The sequence below is a fragment of the Abramis brama genome (genome assembly GCF_963993115.1).
Source record: "Abramis brama genome assembly, chromosome: 22".
In the NCBI taxonomy this organism is placed as follows: domain Eukaryota; kingdom Metazoa; phylum Chordata; class Actinopteri; order Cypriniformes; family Leuciscidae; genus Abramis; species Abramis brama.
The window spans coordinates 28,836,961-28,857,198 of NC_139984.1; the positions used below are offsets into that span (position 1 = coordinate 28,836,961).

The 20,238-nt window shown below is 37.2% G+C and overlaps 1 protein-coding gene across 1 annotated transcript; it reads right to left on the reverse strand.

Annotated features, from left to right (window-relative positions):
• Positions 1-4,801: 4,801 nt before the first annotated feature.
• On the reverse strand, positions 4,802-14,215 carry LOC311072922 (uncharacterized protein). The gene is made up of 2 exons (XM_084098292.1): positions 12,588-14,215; positions 4,802-6,270 (listed from the first exon to the last, which is right to left on the reverse strand). Exons 1-2 carry the CDS (start codon positions 13,024-13,026, stop codon positions 6,059-6,061), a joined length of 651 nt encoding a protein of 216 aa, XP_083954418.1. The 5' UTR covers positions 13,027-14,215; the 3' UTR covers positions 4,802-6,058.
• Between the last annotated feature and the right edge of the window lie 6,023 nt (positions 14,216-20,238).

Consider the following 20,238-nt stretch of genomic DNA (forward strand, 5'->3'; position numbering starts at 1 on the left):
GTTGCCTCAAGCACACCTGATGCAACTAATCAAGGGCATCATTAGTTGCATCAGGCGTGCTTGAGCTAGAACACATGAAATATCTGAACTGGCTAGGTTTGTTGACTGCATGTTAGAAATATGGCTAAGTCAAAAGAATGGACCAAAAAGTTAAGAGAAGATATATCGCCCTTCACAAACAAGGAACAGGATACAAAAAGATAGGCACTAAATGTTCCTAGACACATGTTCCTACACCGTTGGAGGCATAGTGTCACAGGAACGAAACACAAGATCCAGTTGTGAATGAAGGATAATTTATCAAAGTAAACAGAGACAAGATCAAGACTGAATGGACTGATGTAGAGGAACAAGGAGAGGAGACTGCAATGGGCTGAAGTCCGATGACCCTCATAGAAGTACATCGTAAATTGAACAGAATAGTCCAAGGCTAGAGAAAGCCGGTGACTCAGGAACTGGAGACAGAAAAGCACTGACAAGGCGTGAGCAGTAGAACGATCTGACACTGAACATGACAAACACAAGACTACATATAGGACACATAAACGAGCCGCACCTGCGGCTGATCTGATTGCTCGTCAGCGCAGCTGCTAACTAAGGCCTCGTTTACACTGCAGGTCTTGATGCCCAATTCTGATTTGTTGCCTATGTCCAATTTTTTTGACCGTCTGTTTACACGTTCTTTCAATTGTGACCCATATCCGATTCATGTGTTTACAATTGCCATACTATCTGAAACATCGCACATGCTTAAAGGGTTAAATTATCTTGCACAGATGGACAAATGCAAAATATGATTGATGCTAGCTCTGCGATATACACAAAAAATCGGAATTGGGTCACATTTCAATAAAGCGTAGCGTTAGTTCTGGCAAGTCACGTTAGTCAAGCTCGCATCAGCTGACCCTCAGCTGATCCACATCTACCTATAGGAATACGACGCCTATCACCGTATACATATACAAGCTCCTTCAGTATTATCAGCAGCTATCGCGTTTCTCAGGAGCTAATTACCCTCCTCCATCCCCAGCTCCTCCTCTCGCCCAGTCAGGATTTGGCATTCTGATTCCCCTTTGAATCAGACTAAATTCTCGAATTAAGTTGTACTTTAAAATCTTGAATTAAAGCCCCACTAGGTAGGAATTCCATTTTGGTCAAACAACGACCCCTAGAGTCGCTGTGGACTACTTGTATTTAACGTTACTGTCGTAAATACCACTCATGCAGAGCAGTCTCTTCACTCACGGCCTGATCCCCTCCCCCCTGTATACCGGTCCCTGTTCAGTCGGATGGAAGCTGTAACGAGTGGAAATAAGGTGTGTCCCCTTTAAGAGCTGCGCGCCCTGTTTAACTGTCGGCAGTCTGTATTGTATGTGCGCCTCGAACACCCCGTAAGTGGGTTGTTTCTGTTTGATGCTCATTCTTGTCCTATTTTTGTCTATCAAGTAATGCTGTGGACGGTAGAACGTGTGACAGACAGTTACACGAGTTCAATTGGGGAATAAACACAACGCGTTACAATCGTCGTACATCGAACAAGCACAGCTATAGCCTCCGAAGATGTCTAAGTTACTAATCCATCAACAAGAACGCCAGGTGCTTTTTAGCTCACACCAACGAGTGAAAGCTTGTCCGAGTGATATACAATATAAGCAATATACTTACAAGTCCAACAGCATGTGAGGACGTGTTGGGGGAAGTGAGGTAGCCTATGCCGTAAAGCAGTCGAATTTTGTAGTTCTTTTTGTGCTCGGGTTACTACCCGAACCCCAAAGTTTAAAAGTACGATTAAAAACGATACAGACCCTGTGAGGCTATGGCAGACGTGTCATTCAACCTATTGTAAGTCGATGTACCATCACAAGAGTCTTGGAAATATATTATGAAGGTTGAAAAGTTACCTGGTGCTGCTTTATATATATTTGCAAACTTTCATGTTGGTTCTGTTCTGTTTACCCCAAGGGGGGTTATTGCTGCTCTCCCTGCTCTTATTCATGCTAGGCTTCATGGATGCGCAGGGAGTTCTCGCCCAGAACGGAACCATACCGCCAATCCAAACTCTATGCTAATTGTCAATCGTATTTGACGGTAGTGGTCCTGACAGAACTGACAGCGTAAACGAGGCATAGGTAATCAAACCAGGACAGTACACAAACATAACATAAACAGGCAAACTTGCGAACCGTGACACATAGTTTGCAGGTTCAAAGTTAAAGGAACAGTGGTTACACTACCTGGACGGGGCAGAAAAATAAAGCTATCAACGGCTGCAACCAGATTTCTAAGAAGGCAGGTTCAGAAAAACCCTTGAGTGACTGCAAAAGACCTGCAACAAGACTTGGTGGGAACAGGCACTGATGTTTCAGCTGCACAGTAAGGAGCACACTAAACGCATGCCTGAACTCCAGGAAGTACACCACTACTGACCCAAAAGCACAAGAAAGTCGGCTCCAATTTGCTTAAAATCATATAAATAAGCCACAGAAGTTTTTGGATTCTGTCTGGAGGAAGAATGAAGCATATGCTGAAAATAACACTGTCTACAGTTCAGCATGGTGTGGCTTGGTGATGCTCTGTGGCTGCTTTGGATCCTCTGGCACTGGAAACCTGCAGCAAATATTTGTGTATATACTTGTATATTATACATAAAGTATATATTTATTTACCTAATTAATCTATCTAAGAAGTACTGAGTTATGGATTGAAGCCAGTTTTGAGGGTAGTGAGTGATAATGTAACACCAAAATGTTCATAAAATAAGATGAAAATCAAATGTAAATGGTAAGCTATAGTGTAAAGAATCAATCTTTAATTAATTTCAAAGTGGAAATGCTGCCATTTTCCAAACGAACAACAGGTCAATTTGTGGGGCATGTTTTATCTCACATCTGAAGAATCAGTGAATGTCTGACTAATAGTCCTGAACTTTCAAATGCTGCATACAGAACTAGGACATAGAGTATGAAACATGTCAGAGAGAAAATCCTCCTAATTATCATACAGGTCCCATCGAGGAACTCGGATCTGATAAATCAATTCACACAAGACGTTATATTACACTCTTGACCTTGTAAACACAAACTGTTGTCAGTTATGAATGTTTATGACAGCGTCTGTTGCACCTGATATGTATGAAGTGGCCTAGTTTCCCACTGTTATTATTGTTTTATTGTTAGCAGGCGAATTGCTTTATAGAAAAAGTCCCTTCAAGACTCTTTCAGCTCGATGTAAGAAAGACATTTGATGACTGCTTCCTAACTGAATAAACCTGAATTAACAAGTACAAGCAGGATGGCTGTTGGGTCAGAAACACAAACATCTTAAATGTTAATATGGGATAATTGCGATCGCTTTTCCACTTGCCCTTCGCGCTTGATCCCATTTAAGGCTTATGGAACTGTGGTAACATTTCATCACTGTGCTAAAACCCACTTCATTAATTTTAATAAGTGAGGGGAGATAATTGGCTGTTCTCAATGGCAGATCAAACTGAGTCTTCATGACAACCATCAAGTAAAAAGTGTACTTTTACTTTTTACTTTTACTTCAACTTGATCATTATTTTCGTAAGTTATAATTTTAGTTATAAGTTATTAGGCTATAAGGTTATTATACAAGTTATTTAAAAAAATGTTTTTGGTAAAAGTTTTAAAACATTTTTTTCAAGGTAAATACAAACAAACAAAAACATTGTTTGCAAGTACCAACAAGTAATTTTTTGTTGCTATTTTACATTTTCTAGACATTACACAAGCTAGATTTTAATAATACTTTAAATAAATAAATAAAAACGACTTCAATTCATAAATAGAAAACAGGTTCATTTAAGTAATTTTACATGAATTGATCAAATAACTAATCCTGACCAGACTAATGCGTTTAATTCATTTTAGTATGAAAGACCACATTAAAATGTTATGGTCTACCTTGATGTGATTTTATACTTTATTTTAGAAGTTATAAAATATTTTAAAAAATAATAATAATTTAGCACTAATTATTAAGAATATTGGTTGTTTTGATGACATCACGGCGCGTCCGCCTACGGGCGTCACAGCGCACAAGTTCAGAATAAAATCTAAAAACTATTTATATAGAAATGTAATTTTTGGTTTTCATGAATGTGAAAAGAAAAGTGATATTTTATAAACATTGTTTTTCTGTAATCTAAATATCACATTCACAAACGTAAATTTTCTAAATGCAATCCTCTATTTTTAAGATTTTAACTTGAAATGAAAATGTATTTTTAATCTATTGAGTTCTCTAAAAACTTAAGAGCTATAAGAACAGTGGTTGTGTAAGGACTTGCCACTTAATCTGGACTGAAAGAGTGAAGAAGGATTCTGGACTATTGTTAGACAATTGACCAAACAGAACAATTGTCATGTTATGACAATGACGATAATTGTTGTTAATGTTTTTTTTTTCTTTTTTTCTTCAAGCATTTAATAAAAATATTATATATATATATATATATATATATATATATATATATATATATATATATATATATATATATATATATATATATATATATATATATATATAAAAGAAAAAAAAAGTAACATTTATAATATTATACTAAAATAGGCTATACATTTTTGACAATTATAATACATATATATTTAAAATAGAATAATTAACCTTTGCATGCATGTTCCTTAAATCATTCTGTGCTAAAGACTTATTTGTTTTCCTGCTAGCATTGGATCACTGAAAAAGGATCCATTAATAACTTTTTCATATATATTTTTATTAAAAATGTGTCAGGCTTTGTTTTGGAGCAGAACATTTTTTTGTAAAATATGAATGTCAAGTTGTTTTAGATAAATTTGACATAGTGTCACATTTATTTGTGTAAAATGACATGACATGAGAAACAGGAAAAACATATTTTGTGTTTTTCTACAACTTTCATAAAGTATTCCGATTATTGTTACATGGCATGACTGGACACATGGATCACAGAACAATTTTTTTTTCCTTTTTTTTGACTACATGAGAAAACAATTACAATTTGGCAGCAAAGGTGAATACAAATTGATGCGGTAACCAGGAAAATTGCCTAGAGTTATTTTTTTCACCTTTACTGAAAATGCATGAAAGAGGGAACAGCAGAAGTGGACGAAGCCTTCAGTCTAATGTCTCAATCTCATTTCTGAATGATAATTATATTTCTTTTGCCAGTTTAAAACAATTATCCCCTTTTTTGAGATTGAAAATCTGTTTTGTGATGTGATGTTTAGGTCTGAAGCTTCGTTAAGATGATCTGAAATTATAGCCCTTATTTGTGAAGTAAACAGAGATATGAATCTTTTTAGATCATCTGTCAATGTATAAAACCATTTATAAGTGTATATAACTGCCATTTTCATTCATTTATATACATATTTTCAGTGAGAAGTGTTTGTGTATAGTGTCTCCCTCCATTATAAAACACATTTTTGGTAACACTGCTAGATGAAAATAAAACACATCTGCAGTTTTGTTTCGCCATTTGTGATCTTTTGTTTTTTTCATCAAGGGCTGTATATCTAAACCATCAACCCGTAGTGAGCAGATCTCTAAGTACTTCTGTTTCTAAGCAGCATAATCAATTATAGAAAACCTGAAAGTGAGTAAAATGTAAGTATTCGCAAATACAATAACGCAGCCCAAAGTACTCAGCCATAAATATCTGCAAAAAAAGTGGGAAAATCAAACCAAAGTGGGTTGTGGGTAGGAAATGGATAACAGCAGAAGACTATTCTAGATTCACAGTGCATGTCTCCACAAAACAAGAAAAATAACACTGATATGAATGATAAAGAAGAGTCTCTCCTCTTTCTCGAGTTCAAATTCAGTTTGAGAATGTTCAGTGTCTCACAGCACTCCGATAAAGAGCATGTAATGTATTGTGATTCCATTCCTTCTAAAGTCTCCCAGCTTCCTCATCATGACCTCCAAAGGTCGTTTGACTTCACTGCACCGGCTCACAGATGCCGATCAAACTGAAGCAAACATGCTTTTCTCCTCGTAATAAAGGGCTGAATCAAACCGTGCTTGTTTTTCTCAGTTAGGTTCCACTGTAAGCTTCACGAGGGAGCTGCGAGGTCTCGTCGATGGTGACCACCAGTTCTTCTGGTCTGATGGCGTTCGGGAAGCCGGAGTGATTGTACACGATGTCCACTGGACGAGAGAGTTCGCTCATTTCATTGACGCTGCTGCTGATGCAGTTCACCTCACTCTTGCTCCTGCGGTCGTCTGAACGAGGCCCAAACACCCACTCTGATGAGACACACAGATTACAGATGATTATCAGTCAAAGGATCCACTGCACGAGGGGACATTATCACTCTTAAAAATAAAGGTGCTTTATTGCCATCGATGGTTCCTTTCCACTCCACAAAACGGTTCTTCAGGTTATTAAAATGTTCTTGCTCACTGAAAAATGGTTCTTATATGGCATCACAACAGTTTTGGAACCTTTATTTTTTAAGAGACACTCAAAAAATATTTACTCGTAAATTTAAGATTTATGTATCTGGATACATAATAATGCACATACAATTTCCCTCCTCTTGGATTACTAAACTAATCAAGTTAATGTGATGCATATTTGTCAGTCAGACATAAAACGAAACTGGTAAGATTTCTGCAATAGCACTAATAAACTGAATGCGTTTCAAATACACAATGACCAGGTTTATATATTTTTCATCAATCATTTTCATTTTCATACATTTGAACTGCTTTGCTTGTTTCACGGCAAGTTTGCTTTTTAACTAAATAAAAGTAATTGTTTTCACAATGAACAGATTTATGCTGATTCTAAGCTATTAAACAAATTAATTTAGAATTTTTTTAAATAAAATCAAATATGTTAAAATAATTAATAATAAACTATACAATGATTTTTGTTTTGTTTTAATCTGACATGTTTCATTTATGCATGCCTGACAGATATGCATCACATTAAGCTTATTATAGTTTGCTTGTGTTTCCATCCAAAATAATTGACATTTTATTTGCAATTCAAATACACAGATCTTAAATTTAGGCCTAAAGATTTTTTTGAGTTCATTAAAAAAACAATGGTTGCTGTGCTGGATTCTGACAATATAAATCATTCCAGTCAGGCTAAAAGACATACAGTAACATCACAGATGTAAAACACCCGTTTTGCGGCTGTATATATCACCGTCAGTGTTGGGGTAAATTACTGTAATTTAATTACTTTTCCCTCGAAAAAGTAAAGGATTACTCTTAATTTTTCTGTAATTTAATTACAGTTACTTCTGATGTAACTGAGCTAAATACTGTGTATAGACCAATCCGATCTCACGGCAATTCGTACGCATGCATTTTATGAGGTGGCTAAATCGTACGACCTCACTCGTACAAATTCGTACGAATTAGCCACCTTGTAAAATAAGTAAATGTCATGAGGTATAAACCAGTGGTTCTCAACTCATTTTGTATGTCTCTCTTATCTGACACACTCAGTTCAGTTCATGGAGTCTCTCCTGTGTGCTGATGATCTGAATCAGGTGTGTTCATTTAGGGAGACACACAAAATGTGAAAAAAAAAAAATCTAAATAAAACAATAGTGGGTTTAACACCGAAATGTATTGTCTGATGTTAAAAAGTATGTTTATTATGTAACCTTCTCCCTTTAAATTGTTTGGTCAGTTTAAGGATAATTCATGCAATTATTATTTATTTGAAAGAATTAAAACAGTTTCATGCCTATCCTTGTATTTTTCAGCTGGCTGAGGTTGAGGATTTAGAATGTAATTATTAATAAGTAATTAAATACATTTTAGAGAGAGTAATCAGTACAGTAATCTAATTACACTGTTGAAGAGGTAATTAGTAACTAGTAATTCATTGCTTTTTTAGAGTAACTTACCCAACACTGATCATTTCTGGCATTTCAACACTGGCATTTAATATTTTATATGTTGCAATTTGTTGGTATAAATTAAGAAAACCTAATTTTATGTCAAAAATATGCTCACATTTGTAGAATATATATAGTGATTCTCAAATGGATGGGTCCTTGCAATGTAAAGGCCCTTTCACACCAAAATTGCAATGAATAAGCCTTAGGCTCAAGCAAATGCAAATTCAGTCCTGTACAGTACAGAGGCTTCTGCTTCATCACGCTCCTTTTCGAAGTGAATTTCGGCTTTTGCATAGTTTGTGCTGTTTAATAATTATTTTAAACTTAGGAAACTAGCATGGAAACTAGCAAAAAACCTTAATTAAAAAATTGAATAATCAATTAAATAGGAATTTATACCTTATGATATTACACTGTACCCACATTGGACCAGCTGTTTGGAAAATGAATGTATGGATGATTCAGATGCGGGCGCCATCTTCTGGCGAAACGCGGAAATTCATTCGGCATGAGCATCACAGTGCATTATGGGTATTCTCTAGCCTTTGAGTGTACATCGGTTGTACAGTCGTTATTGTGGTGCATTGTGGGATTGATTGAGTGCACTTGATAACGTCCACTATGGTTTCGGACAACACTACAAATGGCCGTTTCCTCAAATAGTGCCCTATTTAAGGGTAAGGGAGGCAAATTCGGACACAGCCCAACACTCTTACTTCAGCAATAAAAAAAAAAGAAACACAAATGTGATGTTTATCTTAAGTAATTAATTTTTGCTTATTAGTATAGTTGAATTGGATTATCGAAGGTCAGCAGCAAGCAAGACGTTAATAAAGTGAGATTTCATACATAAAGTATATTTGAGCTATTTCACATATTTAATTAATTTTGGTTAGTGTAATATTCTGAGTTTGCATTTCACTTATTTTTATGAGGAATTTTTTATTTAAATTGGTCACCTTCTGAACAATTTTAAAAAGTGACCTTGCATACCAACACACACACACACACACACACACACACACACAATGTCATTGATTATTTCTACAATGATGTCTTTTGTATTTATACATAAAAGGCTCGTACATGGTGGATAAAGAGAATAAAGCGGCCATAGAGTACTTTGTTTTGAAATGGCCATAATGAAGTTGGGTGTTTTTCATGCCAAAAGCTTGCTGTGAATAGGCCTTTACTCTGTCACTGTCCACACTGATTCGTTCCTAGTTTAATGACAAATAGAATGACTTCTCTCCAGAATAGGGAAAAAACACAGTATTTTTGTCAGACCAAATTTATACTTTAAATGGAACTTTCATGATTCAGAGTTCTGACTCTAATCAACTCACAATACACAGAAAAATTCATCTATTGAGTCCATTTCGACAAAACAATGTGAAATTGTTTGTTGTGGAAAATGGTCTGGAGACAGATTCAGTCAGAAAACTGTGACCGAAAGCACAAGACACAAGACACAGAGAAGCAGTAAACAGCCTCTGGCAGCAGAAGTGAGATGTTAAACCATGATATGCATGCTGTACTGACAGAGGTGGAGATAAACATTAATATTCATATTCACAAGCCATTAATGCCATGACATTAATGTACATTTTGTCTAGCACAAAAGAGGCATGCACACTTTCACAGACACATTATACAAACATTACACACGTTATCATTCAAGGACATAAACTAAGTTAAAAATAGCCCATGAGTTGATTAACAGGTCTGATTTCAATAATTTAATGAAAAGCATGATGGAAAATGACAAAGATGTGCAGGCTTCTTTATGAAAAAAAAAAATATATATATATGAGAACCTCACGAAAAACAAGAACATGTCCGGATCATATTTCACAATTCATGAAAACAAAATTTATATTCCAGTTAGGAAGCAACAACAGCTTCTTTCTGTAATGCAATACACACTACATATTATATATGAGCCCCAGGCTGATGTCTGACTGCATTAATTAAATACCTTGCAGTTCACCTATTGATAATTAAAGTACTACACTGCTTGATAAATGATTCAAATAACTCGTCCGGTCTGAATGCTCCATCAAACTGCACACTTAGTTCAGATCCATGACAGAAGTCACCAGCCTGGCAGCGCTAAACGCATTCGCCTTTGACTCAGAAAGCATCCTGGAATTAAGATGAGCAGATAATACAGCAGAGTCAGACTGAAGGGTGCGAGTAAACAAAAGTGGCTGATAAGCAGAGACATGTGATGGCATGAAAACTTCCCACATACACATTTATGCCAATTAGGCTGAACTGCTTCATTGAAAGAGGGAGAGGGAAAATAAGCATGGCAAAATAATCGGATATTATTATAATTCCGGAGAAAGAACACATGCTGTAAGAGAACTGGCTCTTCTATACATTCTGCATGCCTGAATCATTTATATATATATATATATATTGCATTGACTTTTTATTTGACAGGTTGTGTAAATAATCCTCCAATGTTATGTTATTTTTTAATTTTTTTAATAATTTTAAAAATAGTTCATAATAAACACTAGTGCTGAAATATTAGTGCTGCTTGGTCAATGCCATTATTCTAGGGTGTTCATGGTGGAGAATCAGCAATAATAATGAGGCTTTCCATTTCACAATAAACAAGCAGACGAAATGCAAACTAAATAGTGTGCATTACTATAGGATAGAAACAGAGAGCTCCCTACTTCCTGTCTGACCCTGGAGAGAGAAATACTACAGTGAGAATCTCACCAAACAGACAATCTTCACATTTACACCTCCAGGATCGACACAAATGCACAGAGCACATTTATAGCTCATAAAGGATGAGAGCTCGCTGTAACCAGGGCTTTTGGGGAAATCTCTTAGGTATTGTTGAGTGCTCATGTCCCCTCTCTGCTTCTTTTGTGCGTGTGTGTGTGTGTGAAACTCGCCTGCTTCATCGCTTCAGGTAAACGTCAAGGTCTTTGAAAAACAGAAGTGAGGGACTGTAATTCCTTTTCACTCCCTTCCGGATACTCAACTCTGAGCTTTCAGGAATCAGCCGAGATGTTTGTGGAGGTGAATGTAAATGTGTGAATGTACAACAGAGGTGCATTTTGGCACTGAGACTCCGTAATGTAAGAACTGATGCAGACAGTAGTATGCACCATCAAGGACCTTGCAAACAAAATATCATGAGTCTATTAACACTCACGTATATGCGTAAATATCAAACATAATGGAGCATCCCCCAAAAAAACACTTCAGCAAAACTCATCATAACCCTATGTGAATGCTTAAACACACCAAAAGCTCACAAAACCCCCAAAGCACACAAATACACACTTTCAGTAAACTATTTCATATAATATTATGAAAATGACTATAATACTATATAAAATGACTATAGTACTGGTAAATGGCTGTAATAAATGAATAAATGAGCTATAAATGTATAAGGTCCATGTATATGGTAAATGTTTTAACTGGTCCAGCGTGGTCAGGCTGATCTGTTGGCTGGTTTTAGAGAGGTTTTACAGGAACACTCTCTGAACTTTGGCTAACGTTCTGACAATGTTCTCTCAATGTTATGAACAAACGTTCTTCGAGTAACATTGATAGAATGTTTGTTCAACTGGACTTTAGCACAAACCCGTTATTTATACATCATTCATGGAACTTTTTTTCTGAAACGTTTTACAATGTTGAAGGATGACGAAATGTAATGTTCACATAACCAAGAAAAACGTTTTGAAAACATTAAACACGTTTCGAACGTTCAGTAAACATTAAGAAATAACGTTTTCATAACCTGATGGGAACATCAGCAAAACGTTCTTAGAATAATTTTTTTGTTAGCTCGGTATAGGCACTTTTGCTTAGGGCTGGGTATCGATTCAAATGTTCCAATTCGATTCAATTTCCATTCGCAAGCTCTCAATTCGATTTGATTTCGATTCTCGATTCTAAATTCGATTTTTGATTCCCGATTTGATTCTCGATTCGACTCAATGAATATAGATTTAATACAAATCCTATATTTATAAAAAAGAACAGTGAACATAAGTTTACAAGTGGTTAATTAATAAAAATAAATTAAGAGCCACAAACCTGAATATAAAACTCTTTTTATTTTAGGTACACTTGGGTACATTAAAACAGAACCCAACTCTATATTTCAAATGCATACAATGAATAAACAGGATTCTGATGCAAGATTAAAAAAATATGCTGAAAATTGGACAAGTCAGAACAATTGCATGTCTTAATCAAACAGGATCAGGTTATTTTATGTTTAATATAAAATAAACATAAAATCTCACAGCATTAGCTGTAACATGGAGGCTGCAAGCCTATGAACAGTGTAGGGAAACTAATACTGGCTTTTGGGTGATAAATAAATAAATGTGGAAAAAAAATCGATTCGTGGCCTTTGAGAATCGATTTTGAATCGACCACATTTTAAAAAACGATAAAAACTTTTTTGCCCAGCCCTACTTTTGCTGGTTTAGGCTGAGAAACCAGCTTGAGACCTTAGGCTTGTTTTATTTATTTTTTTATCAGCAGCAGTGCAATGAACCAAACAGGTGCAGACAGAGTTGCATTTTTGTAGTTCAGTGTTGAATCTTTCTGATATTAATGCATACCCAAAACACACAAACACTTTGCACAGTGTTTCGTCAGAGTGTTGTTTAGTTGATCACACAGTATGCATTTCCAGAATGCACTTACCCAAACACTCATGCACGAGATCCTTCACCAGGTGCCCCACGATCGCGTACGCCACGGCCACCACCACCAGCGCAGCCATGACCAGGTACAGCACCGCCTTGGGCAGCGGTATCGAGTCCCTCGGCGGCGTCCTGTAGTCCGTGTACTGCAGGTCACTCTCAGAGTACGAGTACTGAAAGACGTGCTCCGTCCCGGACGTGTGATTGGAGTTGAGCGGCGGGTGACTAGCGCTCATCCCGGTCAGATCGGGCTCCAGAGCCGTCACCATGGTGCTCGTAACAGCCTCCACCCGATCCTGAACAAATCCCGCTGATTTATTCACAAGAGGCAAGATCTGAGAGAGAAAATAACTCCAGTCCTTGATGGCTGTGGTGTTGCATAAAAACATAATGCCTTTGGATGTTAGCCTATCACTTCTGGTGGAAGTGACCTCCGGCATCACCGGAGGATGTAGTTGCGCCAAACTCTTGCTGAAGTCTCGTAACGTTCAGTTTATCCAAATGAGGGTATCAGTTTCCTCATGCATCAGTGCAACATGGATTGTCCTGGTTTAATACGAGAAAAATTTGGACCTAACGCAAAAAATGATTGGTAAATAAATAAGAATTCCAAGAACATTCCCAAATTCAGCTGCGTTATTTACACATAAACACGACATTCGCTTGTTAAATGAGATACATGTTCTGTAAATGAAAATGCTGCAGTAAGAGCTTTGACTATAAATAATTAGTGCGCCGTGTTCTATTCAGAGCATTCCCAAATTTAAAGAATTTCCACGTATAAGACGATCGTTCACGTCCACATAAAGTCGCAAGGAGCAATAAATATCCTGCAATATGTCAAACACGTCGTTCAAATGAATACATCTCATAATATTAAAAACGTTTTCAAAGGCAAGGACGTTCTCAGAGAAATAGTTTCACAGAGGATGTTTGCGATGATCATTCGAGTTTGTTTGCTGTGGAAAGAATTCTGGTTTCCTCGTTTAATGAGACAAAATGCAAGCAAATATTATTTAGTAAATGGAAAATGGTGCAGTATACGAGATTTGAGGATAAATAATAGAACATGTCTGCGATTATATTAACTATTCGAAACATTTTCAAACATTCTGTTTTCCAAATAACAACATCTTTGCGATGATATCGCGTCCATAAAAAGTCGTTAAGAGTAATAAATATCCTTAGCAGGCTAATGTCGTAACCTATACACGACGTTTCTCATTATATAGAAAATATACACAAAAATTCCAAATTCATGTCCTTCTCCCAAGAAAGTGTTTCCGCGTAAACGAAATATTCGCGTCCATAAAAAGTCCTTAAGAGTAATAAATATCCCTCAGCAGTCTACACGTCAAACCGCTGACGAAACGATCAAACGCGTCAGCATTTTCCTCACGAGCTCCAAACACGCGCGTCAGTTTTGTATGCAGGTGGTGGCGGGATTCAAAGCGAGCGCGTTCAAGAGCGTAACGAGGGTCGCCTTCAGCGGGTCTAACCCCGCGTTGACCTGGAAACTGGTTTTATACGGTTTTCCCATCCTTTTCTCAAGGTAGTAGCCTATAAGGACGCCGCCGCCTGCACTGGGAGCGCGCGCAGATCAGTGCTGAAGGGAGCGCGCGCGGAGAAAAAACCGTCAAGGCTACTCGAAGGTAGCAATAACTTTCACAAAAACACTTCAAACATAAGCTTTTTTATGACATGCATGGGAACTTTCAAGAGGAAAAGAGAATTTCATTGCAGACATGTTAGAGTTTTACCATTTCAAGGTTAAACGGGACAGGCAAAGTGAACGGAGACATCACTTTAAATGTGGTCAGAAATGGTCTTAAATAATCACATTTATACAATCACCATGACTAGCATGGTAAAGATGGTGGTCCTGGGTCTCAAACCCCTTACTGTGGCTAATGTGTCACCTAACTACACTCATAACTAGCCGTGCGCGCCAAAGAAATCACGTGTTCCTTTTTTCTGATTACGTCTCGAGATATCCTCTCTTGCTCCTGATAAGAGATGAAGAGAAAACATCCTTCGTGTGACCCGTGCCTCACGACTCCAAGAGCCGAGAGACAGAGATACATATCTTAATGTGACCAACTTCGTTGACTGGACGACATGAACATAAGTATGTATATGTTTACCCTACCTGAAACTCTCCCCATTACCTTACTTACAAAACAAACATAGACAAGCCTAAGATGTTTTGCTGGTCTAGTTTGCTGGTTTTAGAGGGGTTTGGGCATCTGTCGCTCAGTTGTTCAGGCTGGAAGACCACAGGAAAAACTAGGCCTGGAAAGAAGACCAGCTGAACAAGCAAGCAAGATAAGCGAGATAATTAAGCCACATTATTGGTGCCACCAGAAATACATAAATTCAATCATATTTGGTTTAGTGCCTTCAATGCCATCTGTACAGTGATTTTTCTCTACACAAGACAAATATGACCTCATACACTGAATGCCCATACTTCCCAAGAGAAATTTGTCATGGATAGAGATTTAAGGCTTATTTTTAGAAACAATCCATTTCATGAAAAAGTATTATTCTTATGAGAATGCATGAATGAAGAGGTAGGGCTGTTCCTTTGCTGCACGTTTGAATTTTCAGTTACACTTTATTTTAATGTGTCCCTGTTAAGAGTGTAATTATACATTTAAGGACTGAGTAATATTAATTAGCTACATGTACTTATTATTGTGTTAGGGTAGGATTAGGGTTGGTTTAGGGTTAGTTGCACGTAATTATGCCTAATTATAGTTATTGCTACAGTACATGCAACATGTGTAACAAGGGCACATTAACATAAAGTGCTCCCGAATATTAATATTTTATTACAAAATCCAGATTCCCGATGATTGATGTCAGCAGGACTCAAACCTTCAATTCTTTTACCTAAAGTCAACCAGCATATTTATGACCATAAGACCATTATGCATGTAGTGGTTTTGAATTTAGGCTGAGAAATTTATTTAGGTATTTATTTAAGCCATATGTTCAGCTACATGTGTTTGAAGAAAAGCTTACATTTGTTTGAGTAATTTTGCAAATTTAGCACCAAATACTGTAATATTAATACTAATTAGTTCTTACAGGTAGACTTAACATCTAAATTTCTTGTACCGTATTGCTTTACTAATTTTATTTTTCAAAATTACTTTAAAATGTTATTTTCTTAAGTCAGACGTCCCTGACATGTAAATTAAGGTTAAAGGTGCCTTGTGTAATGTCCGCCAAAAAATCAATTCATACTCCACATTCCATACCAGATGGGGGCAGTATACCTCCAGAAAGTGAGTTGGTCTACTCTAGAGTAACAACCGAGAAACGGCATAGTCTCTCCGCCCCTACCTTCACAGTGATTTTGAAATATTCAATTCAATTCAATTCAAATTTATTTGTATAGCGCTTTTCACAATACATATTGTTTCAAAGCAGCTTTACAGAAAGTGCATTTCAGAAATGTACATAGTTATATTAACTAACTGTATATAAAAATACAGTTAGTTAATCATGTATTAATTTAGGGCATAAACATATCGCCAGCGTCGAGTCGTCTCTTCACAGGCTTCGAGTCGTCTCTGCACGGGTGTTGGGGCATCTGTAGTTTCCATAGGAGGCTGGATACAAACGAGCTGACGATCTGTATTTACCTGGGACTAGCGTCCCGAGATAACAACAGAAAAGCAGATGGGAAATAATTAGCGTAGCTGCTGTTCATAATATTAATGCATTCAATCTGATTCAACTGTAGTAGGCTATAAAAGGTAAAATATGACATCTTCAAGCTACTCCCCTTCACCTTTACCAGTGAATATGTTCATATTCGTTTTGTTCATATTACATTTTTATTGTTAGTTTGAATTACATTAATTTGACAGACAGCATTCGCTGATGTTGACCAAGCTAGCGCCAACATAACCAGAGCTGCCAACTCTCACGCATTCACTGTGAGACACACGCAATTGACACTTCACACGCTCTCACGCCACACATCAATTTTCTCACGCACAGAAAAATCGCGAAGCAAAGAGGACACGGAGACCGACAGACTAGACAGAGCAGGTTAGTTATGATATAAAAAAATCTCAGCTCTCAGATTCTGTCAATTTTATTACGTTTTGGCGCTTGTAAATGTTACACGATCCCTATCGCACGTGAACCGATCATCTCTACTAATAGTAAAAAAACACGAACACTGTTGAAAGATACAGTAGGCTACGACTTACCAAAATGTATTCCTCATACATAATATCGACCAATCAGTGTTTTTTATCAGCGTGAAGAGGTCAATAACACAGTTGGAGAACAATTATGTCAGATTTACCTCAGGAAAGCCATTTAATAAACATAATATAGGTCACGTAGTTGGCAAGAAAAAAAGAGCTATAGAGATTGTGCTATATATGTGTACTATATTACAATACTATATTTATGTACGTTATATATACGTTTATCGAACAGCCTTCGATACATTTCTATGTTATAACTTCCCGAAAAAACTACACAAACATATAAAACAAACTTCTAACGAAATACTAACAGCATCTTACTTACCAATCCAAAAGAAATGTTGCAAGTTCGGAGTCGAACCTCATTTCTTTCATGTCCATTAGTTGTCTGGTTCTGTTCCTTTTTTTATCAGATTTTATTTGAATGTAGTAGTGGGCAGTACTTTCCACACGATTGACATCAGGTTCAAGTACGCCCACAAGCCGTGCGAGTTATTCGTGTATTGCATGTTTGGCTGGTGGTTATGTTGCCCGCATACCGCCTCCCATGGCCGAAACTGGTATTACGACACCTGTCGGGCCGTGGCTAGTAATGTTAATGCTAATTCAGGTTGATATCTCTGCAGCACTATAACTTGTCATTTTTTTAATGACATCATCGCCCTTATTTCTTCTCATTCTTTTGATGCGTGTAGCTCATTTTTTGGATATTTTTAACTCAATTCTGACACATGGCACCTTTAAAGTCACCATGATATCAAAACATTTTTAATGGAATATTGCATTTATTATAAATGATTTATCCGTGCACATCATTCTTTCTTTTTTTTCTTTTTTTTTTCATGTGCCCTTGTAATCTTTAATCAAATAACTTCCCCTCCCTCTTGCAGCGACATCTCTCCTCTGATGATGTGTTTACTACCTACGTTTGTTCTTGTTCGAGAAGCTGTTTCATTTTGATATAGGCTATGTCACAATGAGGAAGAAAAGACTTTGACAAAGGCTTTTGTGCCTCAACTATCATATGTTTTAGCACAGCAGAAATGCTGTACTGACCAGTCAGGAATGGAACTAATATAACTTTGTGAATGATGTTGGAAACCATCCACCATTAGCTGAAGAGTTCACCGGCACTGACCCTCATGAGTCCCTCTTCAAATACAGCGCTAACCCCTTTCACTTTTCTCTGCAGGAGGTCATCTCGTCTGCGCTTGTCAATTACCTCCTGTGATATTTTGCACACCTTTGTGTCCACTGGCCTCGCAGTCTCCCGCTCTCTGATGGACTGGAGTCAATTAAGAGCATATCAGAGCTTTCAGCAAGAAGAAGAAGAGGAAGCGACGGGAGTCAGTGACCTCACACAGCAAAGGGCTGAATCAGGTATAGGGTTTTGTCGTGGTGGAGGGAGGCGTGTGAGACTAAGTCTGAGCAAGATGTGATGATGAATATATCAAAAGACCATTTTTTAAAGCTTGGCTGAAAGCACCAATGCTCCTTCTTAGAACCGTCTTCTTGTCTGCAGGTGAGATTAAAGGGATACTTCACCGATTAGCATTAAGCTTTGTATCAGTAGAAACCCGGTAGTATTTTGGAATGCCCGTGCTTCCCTCCCTCGTGTCCCCCTGAGACGAGAGATTTCTGTATTGTGTGTCTGTAAAAAAACCTCCGATGATGCAAAAATCGTCATTTAGCGCCATGATCATCGGAGGCTTGTTTGTCCAGAGGCGAGAGACTACAGCCAGTAGGAGGAGCTCGTTCCGGATGTTTTTAACCCACTCATAGGGGGATCTCACGATAAAACAGCGTATTTTCAGTTTCGAGTCGACTAGTAGCCTAGTTGTATCATTTCTTTGATACTGCCCTCTGTAACCGGTAGGCGTGGCTTGGGAGTGTCCTCGTAGGGAAGCGAAGCAAGTGCATTCTGGGAGTCGTTGTCTTTCATCCACATGAGCCAAAAATACATTTTCTGGCTTTTCTCAGTCTAGAGGGCACCAACTTCTAAAATAATTTCACATTTTTACTACATAAATTACCCAATTTAAATACACATTCATCTTTCCAGCAGTGAAATATCCCTTTAATATCCTACGGGGAAGAAAAACACACGTTTTATTACATTTTATGTGCATATTGCTTATCAACATCAAGATATGTATTTTAAATGAATTACTTTTGTTATTATTTTCCATTATTTCAGCAAGCACTGTTGATTGCATGCCACAACAAGTTTACAACAAATACCCTTTTTTCTTTTCCAACATACCCCAGAGAATATGGTGTTAAAAAAGAAAGGAATTTGCATTGTAACCTCATTAGTTACCAAATTTGAACAGTCTACATACTGTAGGCAGCAATTGCATAAGTCATTCAAATAGTGTTCAACAGAGCTTTATCTTGTTGCTAAGATAACACAGTATTTTAATATGCATTATGTATGTGGTCTTTCAATAATGTATGAGAGTTTAAAGCTTTTAAAGTTGTATTGTTTTAAATACAGTGGTCCATAACACTGAAATCTCTGCAATGACGATATCCGTTCAGTAATCTCTCAGATGGAAACATCTGCATTACAAGAATAAAACACACACTCTCTCTCTCTCTCTCTCTCTCTCTCTCTCTCTCTCTCTCCCTTGCAATAAAGCAGTGAGCTACCACAGGGTAGATTAAAGGTTTCACATTTTCTGAAGGCAATCATTTTAAAGGCATGCACAGGGAAAATGGAGATATTCTGGGTGGATAATCTGAGCGGAATGGCTTATTAAAAACATCCTAATCCTCTCAAAAAGTGTGCTAATTTCAAGCGCTGCCATGTCATTGGTCTCCAAATATGCACGTACTAAATTGAGTTGGTTCACTCAGCATTGAGATGACTGGGCATTTTGGCAGAGGAACAGTAATGAACTTTAAATTGATGACCGATATCAAGTAATGAGCAGTTGCCAGGCCCAGACAGAATAGGAAATTCTGCTGATTTCTGCAAATATATGTTTTAAAGCTTTTTAACAGTTATCAAGATTGAGCCAAAAACCTAGGACTAGTTGGCGAAAGTAGGTTTTTGAAATAATCTCCAATATTTAATGAACAATTTGATTCGACAGTGGTGGTGGTCCTATAGAGGCAAAGTTGTTCAGAATAGGGAGTTCTACCATATAGTATGAATGCCAAGGGCATGTGCGAAAAATCGTGTGAAATGCATTCCTTTACGCACATAAAAAACGCAAAGGCGCCCCTATAGGTGGCTGATTTCTTTGTAATTTCTCACAGGCCGTGAGTCAAACAGGCTTAGCGAGTTTCTTTCTGATTGGCCTCCGTTAACCTTCTCTAACAGCTGCTTGAACTTCATTGGCCGACGGCAGCCGTATTTTTCAAGATATGCGAATGCCCATGTCACATTGGACAAAGATACTGCATGCCAGTTTT

What these genes read in the sequence shown, in the direction of transcription:
- LOC311072922 (XM_084098292.1), bottom strand. Translation starts at nt 13,026, where the DNA reads ATGCCGGAGGTCACTTCCACCAGAAGTGATAGGCTAACATCCAAAGGC. An exon ending in TCTCGTGCATGAGTGTTTGG is followed by an intron (nt 6,271 to 12,587) that starts GTAAGTGCATTC and finishes GTGTCTCATCAG; the next exon opens with AGTGGGTGTTTGGGCCTCGT.